This window comes from Ascaphus truei, chromosome 3 (genome assembly GCF_040206685.1).
Source record: "Ascaphus truei isolate aAscTru1 chromosome 3, aAscTru1.hap1, whole genome shotgun sequence".
NCBI classification, from domain to species: domain Eukaryota; kingdom Metazoa; phylum Chordata; class Amphibia; order Anura; family Ascaphidae; genus Ascaphus; species Ascaphus truei.
Window position 1 is genome coordinate 395917921 of NC_134485.1, and position 18204 is coordinate 395936124.

The 18204-nt window shown below is 43.3% G+C and overlaps 1 protein-coding gene across 2 annotated transcripts; it reads left to right on the forward strand.

The window, feature by feature from the left end:
- The first annotated feature begins 1235 nt into the window (after positions 1 to 1235).
- Positions 1236 to 16862, forward strand: CWC15 (CWC15 spliceosome associated protein). Of its 2 annotated transcripts, none has more exons than XM_075592478.1 (7): positions 1236 to 1393; positions 2975 to 3116; positions 6367 to 6479; positions 9746 to 9828; positions 11458 to 11562; positions 15166 to 15287; positions 16514 to 16862. In XM_075592478.1, exons 2-7 carry the CDS (start codon positions 2986 to 2988, stop codon positions 16641 to 16643), a joined length of 684 nt encoding a protein of 227 aa, XP_075448593.1. In that variant the 5' UTR covers positions 1236 to 1393; positions 2975 to 2985; the 3' UTR covers positions 16644 to 16862. The 2 variants fall into 2 exon arrangements, with proteins under 2 accessions (XP_075448593.1, XP_075448594.1); XM_075592479.1 differs by having other exon boundaries at positions 1288 to 1393; positions 2913 to 3116.
- Positions 16863 to 18204: the final 1342 nt, after the last annotated feature.

Here is an 18204-nt window from a genome sequence, read left to right on the forward strand (position 1 = left end):
TATCTTGTCCCCTCTCTTCTCCCCCCCCCTCTCTTTCTCCTCCCCCCCTCTCTCTCTCTTGTCCCCCCCCTCTCTCTCTCACTCTCTTGTCCCCCTCACTCTCTTGTTCCCTCTCTTGTCCCCTCTCTCTTCTCCCCCCCTCTTCTCCCCTCTCTCTCTTCTCCCCCTCTCTCTCTTCTCCCCTCTCTTCTCCCTCTCTCTTCCCCCTCTCTCTTCTCCCCCCCCTCTCTCTCTTGTCCCCCTCTCTCTCTCTTGTCCCTCTCTTCACCCCCCCCTCTCCACCCCCTCTCTCTCTTCCCGCCTTCTCTCTCTCTCTTGTCCCCCCTCTCTCTTCTCCCCTCCTCCCCTCTTCTCCCTCTCCCCGTTCTCCCCCCTCTCTCTTCTCCCCCTTCTCTCTTCTCTCCCCTCTCTCTCTTCTCCCCCCTCTCTCTCTCTCTTGTCCCCCCTCTCTCTCTTGTCCCCCTCTCTCTCTCTCTTGTCCCGCTCTCTCTCTCTCGTCCCCTCTCTCTTCTCCCCCCTCTCTTTACAGTAAAGCTGCTTCAGTTCCTCCCTTTTGATAGCAATGAGGTAACCTTGTCTTTGTTAAATTAACTCAAGTAAAGTAAACTGAGATAAACCATTGTAATAAATTAATATTGATCAGCGACGACTCTGTTTGCAACAATTGTCATCAGCGTTAGTTATAAATAATAGAAATGATGTAAGGTATCATTCCATATACCATTAACGCAGCAATAGTGCCCGCAATAGCAGTCTCCCGCCATCTCCCCCTGCAACTACTGTCAATATGGCTGCGCGACGTCAAATGGCGCTGCGTTGCCATGCCAACGGGAACGTCACGTGACGTAACAGCATCACGTGATGCCCGTTGCCATGACAATGAGACGCCACATGATGTCACGACGTCATGCGGTGCCACGTTGTCATGGCAACTTGACACCGCGTGACGTTACATAGCAACCCGTTGTCATGGCAACAGTGTCATTTTTAAAAAAAATCTCCAGGTTGACCGTCAGTCGAAGGTGGCAACCCTGGAGACACATGAAAAGTACCAGCACAGTGTGATTTACACATACAATGCTACTAGTATGTTATAAACACAGGGAGGTGCCCTGAGCTGAGCCTCTGATCCCTGCAGCTTCGGTTACACCCACTAACAGGTGTCCCAATCATGGTGTGACCACATCAAACATGGCGGCGCCGGCGGCTCGCTTCGTTCGGTGACGCTGCGGCGCATCTTCCATGCGTGTGAAGTTCTCGCGAAGCGCCGGATGCCGGAAGAAAGGAACCGGAAGTTGCATGTCGCGCGGCAGTGACGTGTGCCGTTTTGGTCCCTTTGCTGCACCCGCGCTGTTCCGGGGCCTGAGCACAATCCTGGAGCCGTGAGCAGAGCGTGAGTACCGGCCTTGTTATATTATAAGGGGGTGCGGTGCCTCCCGGGATGGGGTATGTGATGCCTCCTGGGTTGGGGTGGTCGGGCTGTAGGGCCGTTATGCCTCCTGGGATGGGGTTGTCGTGCTGTGGGGGCTGTGATGTCTCCTGGGATGGGGTTGTCGTGCTGTGGGGGCTGTGATGCCTCCTGGGATGGGGTTGTTGTGCTGTGGGGGCTGTGATGCCTCCTGGGATGGGGTTGTCGTGCTGTGGGGGCTGTGATGCCTCCTGGGATGGGGTTGTCGTGCTGTGGGGGCTGTGATGCCTCCTGGGATGGGGTGGTCGTGCTGTGGGGGCTGTGATGCCCCCTGGGATGTTTGTTGTCGTGCTGTGGGGGCTGTGATGCCTCCTGGGATGGGGTTGTTGTGCTGTGGGGGCTGTGATGCCTCCTGGGATGGGGTTGTCGTGCGTTGGGGGCTGTGATGCCTCCTGGGATGGGGTTGTCATGCTGTGGGGGCTGTGATGCCTCCTGGGATGGGGTTGTCGTGCTGTGGGGGCTGTGATGCCTCCTGGGATGGGGTGGTCGTGCTGTGGGGGCTGTGATGCCTCCTGGGATGGGGTGGTTGTGCTGTGGGGGCTGTGATGCCTCCTGGGATGGGGTGGTCGTGCTGTGGGGGCTGTGATGCCTCCTGGGATGGGGTTGTCGTGCTGTGGGGGCTGTGATGCCTCCTGGGATGGGGTTGTCGTGCTGTGGGGGCTGTGATGCCTCCTGGGATGGGGTGGTCGTGCTGTGATGCCTCCTGGGATGGGACGTGATTTTACCTGGCAGCCGGCTCTATAACCTCTCATTCAGCTGGCTATCATTTTCTACCAGATTATTAGGATTGAGAGACTGCTGGTTAAGGTAAATGATAGACTGATATATTTGGTTTAGGGTAACTGTTGAGATGAACAATTATTATTTTGCTGCCAGTTAAATAAGGGTGAACACGTTCTTTACTGTGCTCCTCGTAAATAGCTTCTACCTTTTTTTGTGATTGGGTTATGTTGTGTGGTAATGGGGTGCGCGGACATGTTTTAGTGACTTGTGTGAGAGATGTGATTCTATGAATTGTTATGTTTTGTGCTGATGTGAGGAGACTGTTACGCTGCAGTTTTTGTTTAGCTGTCAAATGATGTGTGTGTGTTGTGTGTTCTGCTTTTTGATATCTGAGTGATCTGATATTGGCATTTGACATTGTACTTTATGATGTATGTGCTGAGGAATTGTGTATAGCACATCATAGGATAGAATGGGACTTGGTCTCATGCAGCACTAAATGAATACAACTTTATATTCTACTTTATGCAAGTTACCCAAATGTAACAAAGAATTACCTAAGATGAGTCTACATTTGTGCTGTCCATGAATGTTAAAGGTCTATAAATATCCATCACATCTCTCTTCTGCACACCATACTCTATTGATGGTTGACCTCCTGGATTTCTGCCCATGTAAACATGTACATTACAATAAGTATCTTTTTTCCTTGTTCCTTCAGCCTGTAAGTTCTTCGACGAAACCTTATTTGACTAAAATGCGACCTTTTTGCTTGTGACACAGTTGTTTTGAAGATGACCACTGCGGCCAGGCCAACGTTTGAGCCAGCAAGAGGCGGCAGGAATAAAGGAGAGGGCGATCTCAGCCAGCTCTCCAAACAGTATTCCAGCAGAGACCTCCCATCACACACTAAAATCAAATACAGGTACGTGAAAGCACACGGGCTGTTCTGTTGCTTTTCAAAGATCCAATTTCTTTCTGAGTTTTATAATAATATTTAGAATAGGGGTTTGCCAGTAATTGCTTCTTTTAACCCCATATTAAAGAGAGTTACTCTTATTACTTTTTATTAATGGTCGCTTCGCTGGAGCTTGGTGCTATCACCCACAGGGGTTGTTACTAAAACAAAAAAAAATCAAATAAACATTTTACAAATGTAATATCTTGCAGGTTTTTTTAAATGACCTTTTAGTTTATAGATCATGCAAACCCCTGCTTCAGGGGTTAAAAGCCTACAGGCTAATAAGGGGCCTTTTTTATAGCTCTGTCTGCGCGCGCACTGTCTGTCTGCGCGCGCACTGTCTGTCTGCGCGCGCACTGTCTGTCTGCGCGCGCACTGTCTGTCTGCGCGCGCACTGTCTGTCTGCGCGCGCACTGTCTGTCTGCGCGCGCACTGTCTGCCTGTCTGTGCTCTGTCTGTCTGCGCTCTGCGCTCTGTCTGTCTGCGCTCTGTCTGTCTGCGCTCTGCGCTCTGTCTGTCTGCGCTCTGTCTGTCTGCGCTCTGTCTGTCTGTCTGCGCACTGTCTGTCTGTCTGTCTGTCTTGTGCTCTGTCTGTCTGTCTGTCTGTGCTCTGTCTGTCTGTCTGTCTGTGCTCTGTCTGTCTGCGCTCTGTCTGTCTGCGCTCTGTCTGTCTGCGCTCTGTCTGTCTGTCTGCGCTCTGTCTGTCTGTCTGCGCTCTGTCTGTCTGTCTGCGCTCTGTCTGTCTGTCTGCGCTCTGTCTGTCTGCGCTCTGTCTGTCTGTCTGCGCTCTGTCTGTCTGTCTGTCTGCGCTCTGTCTGTCTGTCTGTCTGCGCTCTGTCTGTCTGTCTGTCTGCGCTCTGTCTGTCTGTCTGTCTGCGCTCTGTCTGTCTGTCTGTCTGCGCTCTGTCTGTCTGTCTGTCTGCGCTCTGTCTGTCTGTCTGTCTGCGCTCTGTCTGTCTGTCTGTCTGCGCTCTGTCTGTCTGTCTGTCTGCGCTCTGTCTGTCTGTCTGTCTGCGCTCTGTCTGTCTGTCTGTCTGCGCTCTGTCTGTCTGTCTGTCTGCGCTCTGTCTGTCTGTCTGTCTGCGCTCTGTCTGTCTGTCTGTCTGCGCTCTGTCTGTCTGTCTGTCTGCGCTCTGTCTGTCTGTCTGCGCTTGTCACAGCTATCTGCACAGGTGTGATCTTGTATCCTGCTTTCTAGGTGCTTTCTAGGTGCAGTGTAGGGGCTTGAGAATACTAAAATAACATGGAAGTGCATAGGTGGCTTGATAAAATTCAAGTAAATAAAACACCTGGCCCCGATGCCATGCACCCAAGAGTTCTTAAGAAGCTAAGTTTAGTAATGGCCAAACCACTAGATTTCATAGTCAAGGGCTCGATTTCCACAGGCTCCCTACCACAAGATTGCCGTAAAGCCGATGTGATGCCTATATTTAAAAAGGGAGCTAGATCACAACTGGGGAATTACAGACCTGTAAACGTGACTTCAATAGTGGAGATTGAAAGGTATTAAGAGAAGTAAAGCACTCAAGCTTCCACTCTGAATGTTGGATGGAAATATTAAAAATAACCTTTCATAAATCACATTAAACTAAAATACAGGGTGTTAAAAAGACAAATATAATCCTATGTCGAGACTAATATTAACTCTGGATCCAATTGATAATGGCAAATGAATAATAAATGATTCAACAGATGCCCTTAAATACAAAGTATCCGCACTAAGTGATAGTTAAGTGGGGGGAGAGGATGGAATCAATTAACTTCAAAGTTTGTGCTTTCACACTGCGAACGGTTCGCACTGCAGTAACCTCTAGTGTTTGACTGTGATCAGGTAAATGTGCCTGTGTCTTGACTGACTGGAGCCTGCTGTGCTGCACTGTTACTAACATGCAGTAGGATATTGATCTGTGAATAATTTTATTTGTACCGGTACCAGCAAAGAGGAACACGTGTGTGTAATTGAACACCTAAACGCAGTACAGTATACTGATATAATTAGTGAACCATGAATTGATATAACTATGTCAGAGTAGCGCACATGTTGTGCGGAGTTTGTCCTGGACTGACCTTTTGTGATAAACCGATGTTTGTCTTGAGTGCTAATTACATTGTGCACTGTAATTGATAGAAACTGAGTCCGTCAGGTGATGGGTTCGTATAATGCACTGTACATATCAAGCACGGGTTCCGGGTGAATCTATGCCTATCATACCTAGTCTGATATAGTTTAATGCTTTTACATTTAAAAAAATGACACATTCTGTATAGGCAATGTCCTAGAGTGACCTCGGTTCTTTTTTTTTCCATCATTCGTATCACTGTGGTACCTCTGTAACTACACATTATGCTGAACAAAGCGCAGCTTACATAGTTATGGATCCTGGGATTGGCAGGAGCTATGATTTGTGCACACCTAAACTACCATTAACAGTCCCTTTTATTAATCAGTGAGGTGGTCACATCTCCCTCACCTGCTTATCCTTTTTATTGTAAGGGAAGCAGTAAAGATTGACAACATATCTGTATAACTGCTCAGCAGATAAGGCAATCCTATTGGAGATCAACTGATAGGATTACTAGGACTTATTTATATGTTGACATTTTCACTCCATTCCTCAGTACGGAGGACTAGATTATTAATGCCCATACAGGGCTCATCCATATGTGACCTTTTTCCCTTTAGCCCTAGCCATTGGAAGCGGTAATGTTGCACCGTCTGTTCACTTTGTTTGCTTTTCTTGTTTAGACATTTATTTTAGTATATCACTTATTAAAAGTAAAATTTTAGGTTTACTCCAGATACCATTGCAATATCTGTTTATTACTTTCTAGTGTACAACGCTTTGGGGTTTTTCTTTCCTTCTTCCCTAACAATTGTCCCATCACCCCTGTTAGCACCATATCTCCTTATTTCAGCTGATCGAGAGTTCATAGTGCTCCCTGTGCTGGAACACCATCTCTGTTTTTCTAGGTTTCTTTCAACCTCATCTACTATGTAACCAGGAAACGGTAGGTGGAATATTAATATTCCGTTTCCCAGTGCCGGGCGAGTTTGTGGGAACGTCTGTGTGGCGCAATAAGGGATTCCTGAGCGCCAGGCCGGGTAGAACGGCAGATGGCCAAAATGTACTGGCTGCCCACCATGAGGGGCTGATCTTGTTGTAGGGGGATTTCAACTGGGTGTGAAACGCACAATACCTCTTGACATTTCTAGACAAACTACCCAGGATGCCCCAGAGGAGGTGCGAAGCCGTGACTTCAGAAGGGATCTGGAAGAGCGTGAGCGTGTAGTTGTAAGGGAGAAGAATAGAGACAGGCCAACAAGAGGTATGTACCTGTTACTATCTGAACAATATATCTCGCTGGAACATAGAAACCATAAGTAATCAATTATATTGCAGATTGATTTTTTTTTTTTTTTTTTGGAGGACTAATAAATAAAATACATCTCGCTCCTTGCTTCAGGGGTCTGTAGTAAGTTGCTTTGCTTGTTTTGTATCCCGGTCATATTGCGAGTCTGCTGTAAACTCCTGGTAGATACTTTTATGCTCGTAAGTTACTATTGGCTCAGGGAATGTGAAAATTGGAACTTGGGCCTCGGCCAGGGTTTCTGCTGGCGTGCGGAGGCGCGCTGAGGCTCAGGGAAAGCGGGTGCTTTCCCTGGCCTTAGACAGCACGCCGTCCGGGGGCGTGTCGGCGGGCGGGCCAGTTACGTCACGGAGCTGGTTCGCCCTCATTGGGCGAACCGCTCACGTGACCGGCCCTGCGCTCCGGCGAGCGCTGAAATGTAAAATTCTGCTAAGACCTACGCTTCCGCGCGCTTGCGGAAGCGTAGGCGAGCCCCTACTAAAGCCGCTCTCATTGCGGCTGTAGGGGCTCACAGGTAAGTACAAGCGCGCCTCAGCACGGGTCTGCGCGTAAGCGCGGACCATGCCCGAGGCCTTGTGCTGCATCTAAATATATTTGTTCGTGGAACGAACTTTAAAGTAACATTATAGGCAGGGTTGAAATACCACTGATGTTCACTAGTCAAGTAATACAGGGGTGCTCATCTCCAGTCCTGAAGCACCCCCAAACAGGTTAGGTTTTCAGGATATTCCGTACATGTGGCTCAATCAATCCCTGCTTCAGCACAGATGGGTCAATCGGAGGCTGTCTTCAACTTCAATCCACCTAATGTCACTAATGCTGGGATATCCTGAAAACCTGACCTGTTGGAGGGTCTTGAGGAATGGCGTTGAGCACCACTGAAGTAATACATAAATCACAGTACAAATCACTGGCCTACATGTGTTGTACATACAGATCCCCTGCCCCCAGTGATTATAATGACCCCTCACTCCATGCGGCTACATCTGTTACCGCAGTGTCCGTGAGGACAGGGCTGTAGCTAAAGAACCATTTGTTCGTCTGCAAGGTAAGAATTGTGCTTGGCTTTTTTTATATTAAGTTTTATGGGGTATTTTTGTTTTTAATGCAGCTTAAGGGAGCAATTCACCCTAACACACCATTTTTCCCCCCACAGGATTGGTTCTTCGGGGCTGAACGGCACTATTTTGAGCTCTGGGGACCCCCTGGGTTCAGAGATAATTTATCGCTGAAGTTACCGGTATTACTTTCTGGTTTTTAAAGGGAAGTTAAATAGCCGTCCAATAGGAAGCCGCAACCAATGATGTTACAGATTCCTATTGGCCCGGGATTTGTCAGCCATTTTTGTTTCCTGAGTGAGATTTAAACACGGTAACTTCACCTGTAAGTTTCTCAAGAACCAGGGGGTCCCTAAGATGTGAAGCAAGTGATGTTTGTGTTAGGGGTACCTGGGGTTCCCGCTGTGTAAATAAAGCAGCTTTATAAGAGTATTAGGGACTGCTCTTTTAACAAGCCCTGGGCACATTACTGGGTAATTTTAATAAGGAGCTGAAACGCATAACGTGCAGACCCACGTGGGTGGTATACCTTTCGTAGGCATGGATGCAAGGCCTTTTAAGCAGGGACTTCAGATAGTACTGCATTGTGGCAGTCCCCAGACAGGCTCATGGACCAAGCCATGCGTCTAGGACTTCTCAAGCTTCATTAAAAACACAATCGTGCACTATTCTTTGCAGTTTTGTCACTGTCCCAGATTAATTTTTCACTTATACCAGACTCAGAGCATTGTTTGAGCTGCACCTATAGTTTAAAGTCACAGGAGTAAAGGTGTAGAATAATAGAATTAGCGGTGGTTATGCTACAGTCTAATCCTTTTTGCTGAACTATTTCTTCTGTATTTTGGAGCAAACCCTGTCTGAAGCTCTCATCTTATAACCATACTAAGTACAGGAAGGAGATCGCAAAGCATGTAACTTAAAAAAAATATCTCGACAATGTTCTAGTCAGGTGATGGATACATTCCTCAGCGAGTATGGAATGTGCCAGTTAGGACTTCTGCTGATATCTGGAGAAAATCTATTCTGCATAATCCATTTTTAAGAGAGAGCAGATTTAGGTCGGGTGCACTGCAGAAAAATATCAGGGCCCCACTGAAGGTAGCGATGATATTTTTCGATCTCTACCTTCAGTCTGGCCCTGATTTTATATTTTTTTCCGTAGTGCACCGTCTCATCTGCTCATTCTTTTAATATGTTACACCTATGGTGTTTCTTGATGTCCGGACTCTGAGTAGTTTCACTCCTGTCATGCTTTTTGAGAATTGATTTACTGCGATAGTCGTGTGTTTATGCCTGAGGCTCATTATCTGAGAGTTGGTTTTCAGACACCTCGGCACGCTGAGAAATTGGTGCCTGCCGGGAGTTTACAAGGGAGAGGGAGTGGCTCAGTGAGTAAAAGTAAAAGACACTGGCACTGAGAGTTTGAAGCAGGGGAGCCTGGTTCAATTCCCGGTGTCGGCTCCTTGTGACCTTGGGCAAGTCACTTTATCTCCCTGTGCCTCAGGCACCAAAAACATAGATTGTAAGCTCCCCGGGGCAGGGACCTGTGCTTGCAGCAAAATGTCTCTGTAAAGCACTACGTATAACTAGCAGCGCTATACAAAAACATGCTATTATTATTATTATTATTATTATTATTCCTTATCTACAGCAGGCGGTTTCCTTTTGGCATGTATACGCCCGTTTACGTGTAGCCATATTTGACCAACACGGATTTTTTTGAGATGAAACGTATAACCACTTAAAAAAAGAAACATTAAATGTTACTTAATAGTTGCAGTCATTATCGTACTTTTGTATTTATTTTGAGATAAATTTTTTTCTCTAAAAAAAGACCATTGTTCTTGCTCTGTGAAGACTGACCCCTGTGTCACATTTGTGCTATAATCCATGTTTAGCTGGGTAAAATTCTGAAACCTTTGTTTAGTTCTGACCTACAACACACAGACCAGAAACTGGAAAGGGTAAATAAATAAGCTGACTTGATAAATAAGCTAACTTCTATATGCGAAAGGATACGTTAAACCCTTTTTCTTCAATAGGGGGCAGCAAAGCCAAGGGATAAAACTAGAATCAGAAAACGATATATATATACCATGTATATCTGTAGCCCAGTCACGGAGCAGAATGCCTCTTTGATACTATGCTTAAAACCTCTCTTTCCAGAACACGTATCTTCTGTATCAAAGAAACCTCGTCTAGACCAGATTCCAGCAGCAAATCTTGATGCAGATGATCCACTCACAGACGTATGTAGTTTCCCCTTTTTATCTTGCAAAATGTAATCTGAAATCACAACCTGTCCTTAACCCATTCAGGGACTCGTTCATAAAGCCACGGTCATTACACATGACTAGTGTAGTGTCGCATGCAATATAAGGTGCAGAAAAATGAAGCCTATATTATAAATGGGTATTTTTGTGTTTTTTAAATAGCAATTTTACAACACAAAAAAAATATATATTTTACCTGAATGTGGTGTTTATCAGTTCCCTTTTCTTTTCTCTTTCCCATGAAAAGAGACATTTTTGTCTTGTACCTGTGGTTGGGCTGCTACAAGAGGTCTAAGGCCTCGCTCACACAGAACGCGATGCGACGTGCGCGCGCTTACTCTTTCGCTGTGTTCTGTGGGAGTTTTCAAACAGAAAACGGCCCCGGGCGGCGAAGTGCAGCGTTGTCGCGGCTGCAACTCGAGCTTCAACTGAAGTCGAAATTTCAAGCACCAGCTGCGCCACGTGCACTTCGTCAGCCAATCACAAACTCGCACTCTTTTTTAAAAAATTTTTTATTTAAAGTTACGCCCCCAATCGCGTCATTCTGTCTGCTGGGGATGTTCACACATCGGCCAGCAGACAGAGGCTCACAAACGCGCATCCGTGTAGCAGCCTGTTTGATCGAGGCCTTATTCAACACACAATGATGCTTAATTTCTGGCTAAAACTGATTAAGAAAAAAATGTATGATCAGTCGGTAGTGATTTTCAGTTAAAACCTGAAACCAGAATTTCTATCCAGAAATGTGAATTTTTTTTTCTTTTTAAATCCGTTACATAAAGAGAAACAGATCTTCTAAAGATTTTTAAAACAATTACAAATGTTTGAATCTGAAAGTATAAAAACATTGTGTGGGCCTGGCGTTCCCTCTGCCAAAGTCCATCTGTGTGTTTCATAAGAATATGTTAGATATATGAATTCTTGGGTAGGTACTGTGTATGTGTGTGTGTGTATGTATGTATGTATGTATATATATATATATATATATATATATATATATATATATATATATATATATATATATATATATATATATATATATATATATATATATATATATATATATATATATATATATATTATAATACAAATAAAAAAAGATTATATTATATTTTATTTTTATAAAAGAATGAGCGCTATTTATCCTTTTTACAACAAAATAAAAGATCCCCAATAGGCTTCCCCGCGGTCTCAATAAGAGGATCCAGACCAGTTAAAAATCACACATTTATTGGTTGAGTACTCGACACTTCCTCAAAGTTCTGAGAACCTCCAACGCGTTTCACAGATGTCAGTGCTTGATCCTTTTTCATGTATGTATATAGCGCCATTAATGTACATAGCGCTTCACAGCAGTAATGTACATGACAATCATATAAATAACACATAAAGGGGAGAAGTACTTCAGACATAAGTAACATTTAGGATAAGGAGTCCCTGCTCTGAAGAGCTTACAATCTAATTTGTTGGTAGGAAGAACATACAGAGACCGTAGGAGGGCGTTCTGGTAAGTGCGTCTGCATGGGGCCAAGGTTAATGTATTTATTGCATGTTAATGCATGTACTACATGCAATATAAGGCATTGCTTTCCCTGTGCACCACAGGAAGATGATGACGATTCTGATGACGACAGTGACGATGACACTGCCGCCCTGCTGGCCGAGCTCGAGAAAATTAAAAAGGAACGCGCAGAAGAGCAAGCTCGAAAGGTAGGAACTGTCCTACACATGCAGCATATAGCAAGTGGTCTTCGCTGCACCCACGCTGACGCTGCACCCACGCTGACGCTGCACCCACGCTGACGCTGCACTTCGTTTCAGTCTAGTCTTTTTATGAAATAGATTGTACCTATAAAACTTGTTGCATACTTGGCCACTTTCTGACCGATAATAATAGATGCAATGCTCTCCCTTCACTGCAAGAGGCGGTCGTATCGATGTTTATCGGCTTACTTAGAAATATTCAACCACCTTTAAAGTTGACCTTTTTGTTTATTATAAAACCAAGCCCTCTAATTATAATCTTATCTGACAACTGCAAAAGAAACAGACATTCACATTCTGCCAGTAGATTCTTATCACGAGAGATTAGGTGAAGATCATAAAAATCATTCAAAGCATTTGGAAACATTAAAAATGTAAATGTTTGTGGTTTTTAGTACTGGGTTTTGTACATTTTGTCTTGGCCACCTTCATTTAACCCGTTACCACACAGTTGGCTTTGGGCCTCTGAGAACTTTCACTCTTGCAATCCTTTTTTGCTAGTATTTCCACTAGGGGGCGCTATTGAATCTCAACCATGTCTGAGAAATTGAGACGCAATAGAGATCTGTTCTTCCCTTCATACAAAATCGCTTTCTGTGGTTCCCACCCAGCCTATGTTTCACTTACATTTCTCTTTTAGCTGTTGGAACAAAACTAGAACTGGATTTGTTGCCTTTGTCAGCGATAACTCCTTCACCACAGAAGGTTCTCTGATTTTGTCGTCTTTCAGAGGAACCAGTGTGAGTGTTCTTGTACTGTTACATGGTACTTTTCATGTATAGAAACATAGTTCTTAGTGCTCTGGTAGTGTAATGCTTGTTAACCCCATTGATACTATTAATGTATCTTAATATTTGTAGCAATAGCTTATGCAAGGCAATTCCTTCAGCAATAAAGGTCTCTAAATATATATTTAATTTTTTGTCAATATAGAGGGTTTTTTAAACCTATAGTTGGTCTGCTATAGCATCCCTCAATCATAACTACATAATTGTAATGTATGCATTAATATTTCCTTTGTTTTTTGTGTGCTATAGATTTTCGAATATTGTACAGCAAAGTATACAACTGTAACTTTAAAGTCCGTATTTGGGTCAGGCTGAGTGGCATCCTGAAATGCTGGTTTCAATTTTCATTATAGAATATAAATATTAGTCAAAGCAGCCTCTGGAAACGGCTTAATAATGTGTAAAGGAACTGCAGAGAATCTGCAATCAGAGACCAAATGCTTTCCCTCTTAAAAATCTGCATGTTTATTCAGTAATATGGTTTTATATTCCGGTAGCACTTGTTTTTTTCAAAATTTCAGACTGGAAGCTGGCTCTGCAAGTAATGAGAACTAGGATTTGAGACATTGGTGCTGCTTGTCTTTGGTTTCAGCACCGTGCAGAACTGACAGGTGTTTTTCACATGTTGGTGCAGATGGATATTTGCATGTATGTTCTGTCACTCAAAGTTTTCAGTCAAGGCTATAGAGGCCACGATGTACTCTTATGGTATCATTTATTTATGTTTGGCAAAAGCTTGGCTCAAGGGATGACTTTCAATAGACTGCAGTGAGGTAGCTGCTCTGCTGCATACTAAAGTCAGCCACACACACTCACACTCACAATCTAAAGGTGGCCATACTCAAAGGTAAAAGGGTTCCCTGTAATTTTCAGGTAATTTTAAAATGGTACCAAATACAGAAGAATTTACAATGCATCTGATGTCCGACGTGCTATTTGAGAGGGTTGGGGTTCCTTAACCAAACAAAAGGTTGGAAACTACTGGTCTAGAAGCATGGTGCCTTTATATGGGTTATAAACGCTTGTCTTCTTATTACCATCAGGTTGCGTATGGGAGTCCATAGGAAACTAATTCATGTCCGTTCCTTGTTGAGCCCTCGTGATGCAACTGTGTTCAGTTTAGAAATCCATGCTGCATCCTCTCAAAAGTATATTGCTGGTGTCTCCACCGCAGCGGGGGCGGGAGGACATTTCACTTGGTCAAAAGACATATAACTTAAATGAGTGACCTAAGAAATGCTTAGCCAAAGGTTTGAGTCTCTACTTTCATGGACTTTTCTTACATTAGAACAGTGTTCATTTTTTTCCCCTCACAGAATGTGATCGTGTACAGACACATAAGTAGGTGACCGATGTGTTTTTACATGTCAAATGATGTTTGATTTCAATGTGTTTCTCAGAGGGTAGATATTGAAAGGAACCAACATGCAGATGTCCATTACAAGAGGTCATCCATAGCCTTTGAAGCAACCCACTTTGTTACTGTCAGGAAGTCCTCTCGCTCCAGATTTAATATTTTGCAATTGGATCAGATTGTACTAACAAACAGTTCTCTCACGTGTTTGTTTATCACCTTGCAATGCCACAATTGGCTTCTGTGCAAGCGTATGCGATTGTAACATTTCAATGTCTTTCGACAGACTCTCCAAGTGTTTATTATAGGTGAAAACTGGTATTTGCTTGTATGGGGATACATTCAGTTTTATATTGTAGGCCTTGTTAATGCTCCCAAACAGAGCCGTTGCAAGTGTATTTTGTGCCCTAGGTGCACCTTCAGCTTGTGCCCCACACTCCACTTCCAGATGTTTTTATTTTCTATTCTCTCTCCTCCTCTTCCTCTCCTCTTCCTCTCATTCCCCCCCCCCCCCCCCCCCCCCATTTTCTCTCTCTCTCAACCTCCCCCCTCCCTCGTTTTCTCTCTAAGTTTAATAACTTTCCTTTTTTTTTTTTTTTTGCAGAATGTAATTTACGGCTAACTTTATTTATTTAGATTTTTTTTTTTTAACCCTGTATGCTTCCAAGCAAGATAATATTTTGAAACCCCACATCTCGCAACAAAATAAATATCACTGTGGGAAAAAGTGTGCAGGCTCTTCTAACTCTTCAAACGATGACTCAAAACTGCTGTAGACAATTTAATTTTCCATCTCCTGTTTCCTAGCGGGAGAGAGCAGACATGATTTGCATTTTTTTTCAGCAGATAGTTTTTGGATGTGCACAAAAGCAAAACCGGAGTTTGAGCATTTGTTTTTATTTTTGCTGTTCCACTCTCCAGCTTTTAAATCATGCATTATGTCGGCATGTACAGTATGTCAACTAAATAAGCAGATTCTTTTAGTTGCGATACCTTCTAGCAGCTCTTTATAGATAAAATTATAGTGCACAAGTCACTGTTTGGTCAGCTTAGCACTAGTTTGGTACAGCTGTAGCATCAGCTAGTGATGCAGAACTTAGGAATGGAGATAGTATCTACGTGGAATGGTGACCGCGTTACCATAAATTAGCAGGAGTCCAGTATCCTAGGTAGGAAGAGGTGGTAAATACCATATAGGAAAACAAGAAGGACTAGCACTCGCCAATGACGTCCTATAAGTGACAAAATGCATAGGATGCCAAAGGCCACCCGTCCCCCCTCCCCCCGGTGGTTGTCTGTGTTGCACCTTTTGTTTCTCTTTATGCTTAAATCCAATTATTTTATTTTTGCCCCCTACACAAGATGTCAGTGGGGGCTGGAAAGTCATGTATGTATTTTCACCAATAGGAACTGGAACAGAAAGCGGAAGAGGAGAGGATTCGAATGGAGAATATTCTCAGTGGTAACCCGCTACTGAATCTCACTAGCCCTGTACAACAAGCTCAAGCAAGTTTTAAAGTGAAAAGAAGGTAATCTGTATAGTGTACCCCAGCAATAGAGATATATGTGAATTCTATTTTTATTTCTGTGCACTGACAAATCCAATTGTTGCTGCCCCCGGTGCTTGCCAGAAAAATCTGGTAAAGGCTCGGGAATGGTCAGCACTCGCAGGACTTCAAAGATGCAAATTCTTTATTTTTAAAGTGTGTGTGTGTGTGTGTGTGTGTGTCTCATCTACAGTTTTACACCAATATAACATAGTAGGTCTTGCACACAACATTGTTGATTTAAATCATCTGCAATATTTCGTGTTTAAAGGTTATAAGGCAGTTGTTTTCCATGAGACATTCTGGAAATTCAAGTACTGTTCCATCCTTAGGCACGTCTCTGTTGCGGGGGGATATTGCTAGGCTGCGGGCTAAAATAGGTAGGGCATCTGTATCCTCTTGCCTCACACGGGCACCACCTCAGAGACCACCACTGAATCTGTAGGAGGAGGGTGATCTGGACATGGGGTGCGCAAACTGGGGAGCATGAGACCTTTTTTGGGGGGGGGTGGGGGGGCGTGGCTCACTCGGCTTGTCCATGCATCTCCATGGCAACACAGCGTCATGACGCCCGTTACATGGAATTAGACGCCGCGAGTGACGTCACGTGACCTAGCTGCGTAATTTGACACCGCATTAGAGGTAAGGGGGGGGAGGGGGTGCATCGCAGGAAGTTTTCACACCCCTGATCTGCACTATTGTTGGGTCTGGGTGGGTGAGGGTTGTAGCTGGCAGACACTTCCCACAATCTGTGCTTCTACACAATAGTCAAGTGTGGCAACTACAATTTAATGCCAAATAGTGCAACATAATGCACATGGATCACAAAAATCCAAAGGCTGAATACAGGTGATACATTTTAATGGAACAACAAAAGTTTATCATTAGTTTATAGATCTTTTTCAAACCATTAAAAGGTACAACCATTTCTGCTGTGAAGTGCTATGTACATTAATGACGCTATATAAATAAAGACATACGTGTTAGGTTTTTTTTTAACATTTTGTGTGTACTGTCCATATGAAGAGTACACATGCATATTCATGAATTTCCATAGAGTATATGTGAAGACCATAACCTTAATAATTACATTTCATCAGTACAATAAAACCAATAACTCTTTACAGTGTGAAAATGTACAAAGTGCACTGCCAGTGTGTCATCCCGAGGTCAAATAATATTAACAAAAAGACTTCTTCTGTTTTCAGGTGGGATGACGACGTTGTATTTAAGAACTGCGCCAAAGGAGTTGACGAAATGAAAAAGGACAAGAGATTTGTAAATGACACGCTACGCTCGGAATTCCACAAGAAATTTATGGAAAAATATATCAAGTAGTACAGTTTTATGTGCTTCATCCATAAGAGGAGACAATTTTTTTTTTTAATTTTTTTTTTTAAGGATCGATTTTTGGACTTCAGGTGAAGATCTAATTTCTTATTTGCTAGCTTCTCTAGCAGTAAGTTGATATTTTGCCAGCAGCCCATACGTTTCTTTAACGGCATGTTCTATGTTTTTGTATGTGAATAAATTTACCCATCTGTCTTTTAAGTTTAACCTGTTTTTTTTTTTTCCCTCGATTTTATATTTCCCAGATATTTTCCCAAATCTTCTTCAGATGAGATATAAAAAAAATCATTTTTACCTCCAGGTAATAAAGCTGATCTATTCTGTACTTGATACACTTATATTGGGGGAATTGGGTTTGAGCTCATCTAATGGCAGCTGCCTTATTTAAGTGCACGGCTGACATTTTCTAAACGGCTAGGGATGTCGTCAATATAACTCATAATATATATCCTTGCACATTAAAAAAAAAAAAGCAAGAAAGGTAGCAAATATTACAAAGGTGCTAAAGCCTGTATATACAACACAACATGGCAGTAAAGGGCAATTTAAATTTTGGGTGTGCTTTGTCCTTGACCTATTTTTATCAATACCACTCATCGCATATTTACACTTTTTTTTATTTACCTTGATGTTTTATTCTCTAACTCTGTCATATTACAGTAACGAAGGAGCATAACTTTGCCCTACTTTCGTGAAGTGCTTGGTTCTTTGTATATAAATCATGGACTTGTTATATATGACCAATGAAATAGCTTCTGGTAGCCGTGTTAGCAGCAGTTAGTGAAAAACAAGCGAGTACTTCAGTAGGTAAGGTAATTGTGTAAGGTAATAGAATCAGAGCAGGATGTAATTTCTCTTCAGAAGGACTTGATAGACCGGAAACGTGGGCAGGTAAATGGCAAATGAGGTTTAATATAGATAAATGTAAGGTTATGCATTTGGGATGCAAGAATAAAAAGGCGACTTACAAATGAAATGGAGATATATTGGGGGAATCCTTGATGGAGAAGGATTTAGGAGTGCTTGTAGACAGCAGGCTTAGCAATAGTGCCCAATGTCATGCAGTAGCTGCAAAGGCAAACAAGATCTTATCTTGCATCAAACGGGCAATGGATGGAAGGGAAGTAAACATAATTATGCCCCTTTACAAAGCATTAGTAAGACCACACCTTGAATATGGAGTACAATTTTGGGCACCAATCCTAAGAAAAGACATTATGGAACTAGAGAGAGTGCAGAGAAGAGCCACCAAATTAATAAAGGGGATGGACATTCTAACTTATGAGGAGAGGGTAGCTAAATTAGATTTATTTACATTAGAAAAGAGGCGTCTAAGATGGGATATAACATATACAAATATATTCGGGGATAATACAAGGAGCTTTCAAAAGAACTATTCATCCCACGGGCAGTACTAAGGACTCGGGGCCATCCCTTAAGGTTGGAGGAAAGGAAATTTCACCAGCAGCAAAGGAAAGGGTTCTTTACAGTAAGGGCAGTTAAAATGTGGAATTAATTACCCATGGAGACTGTGATGGCAGATACAATA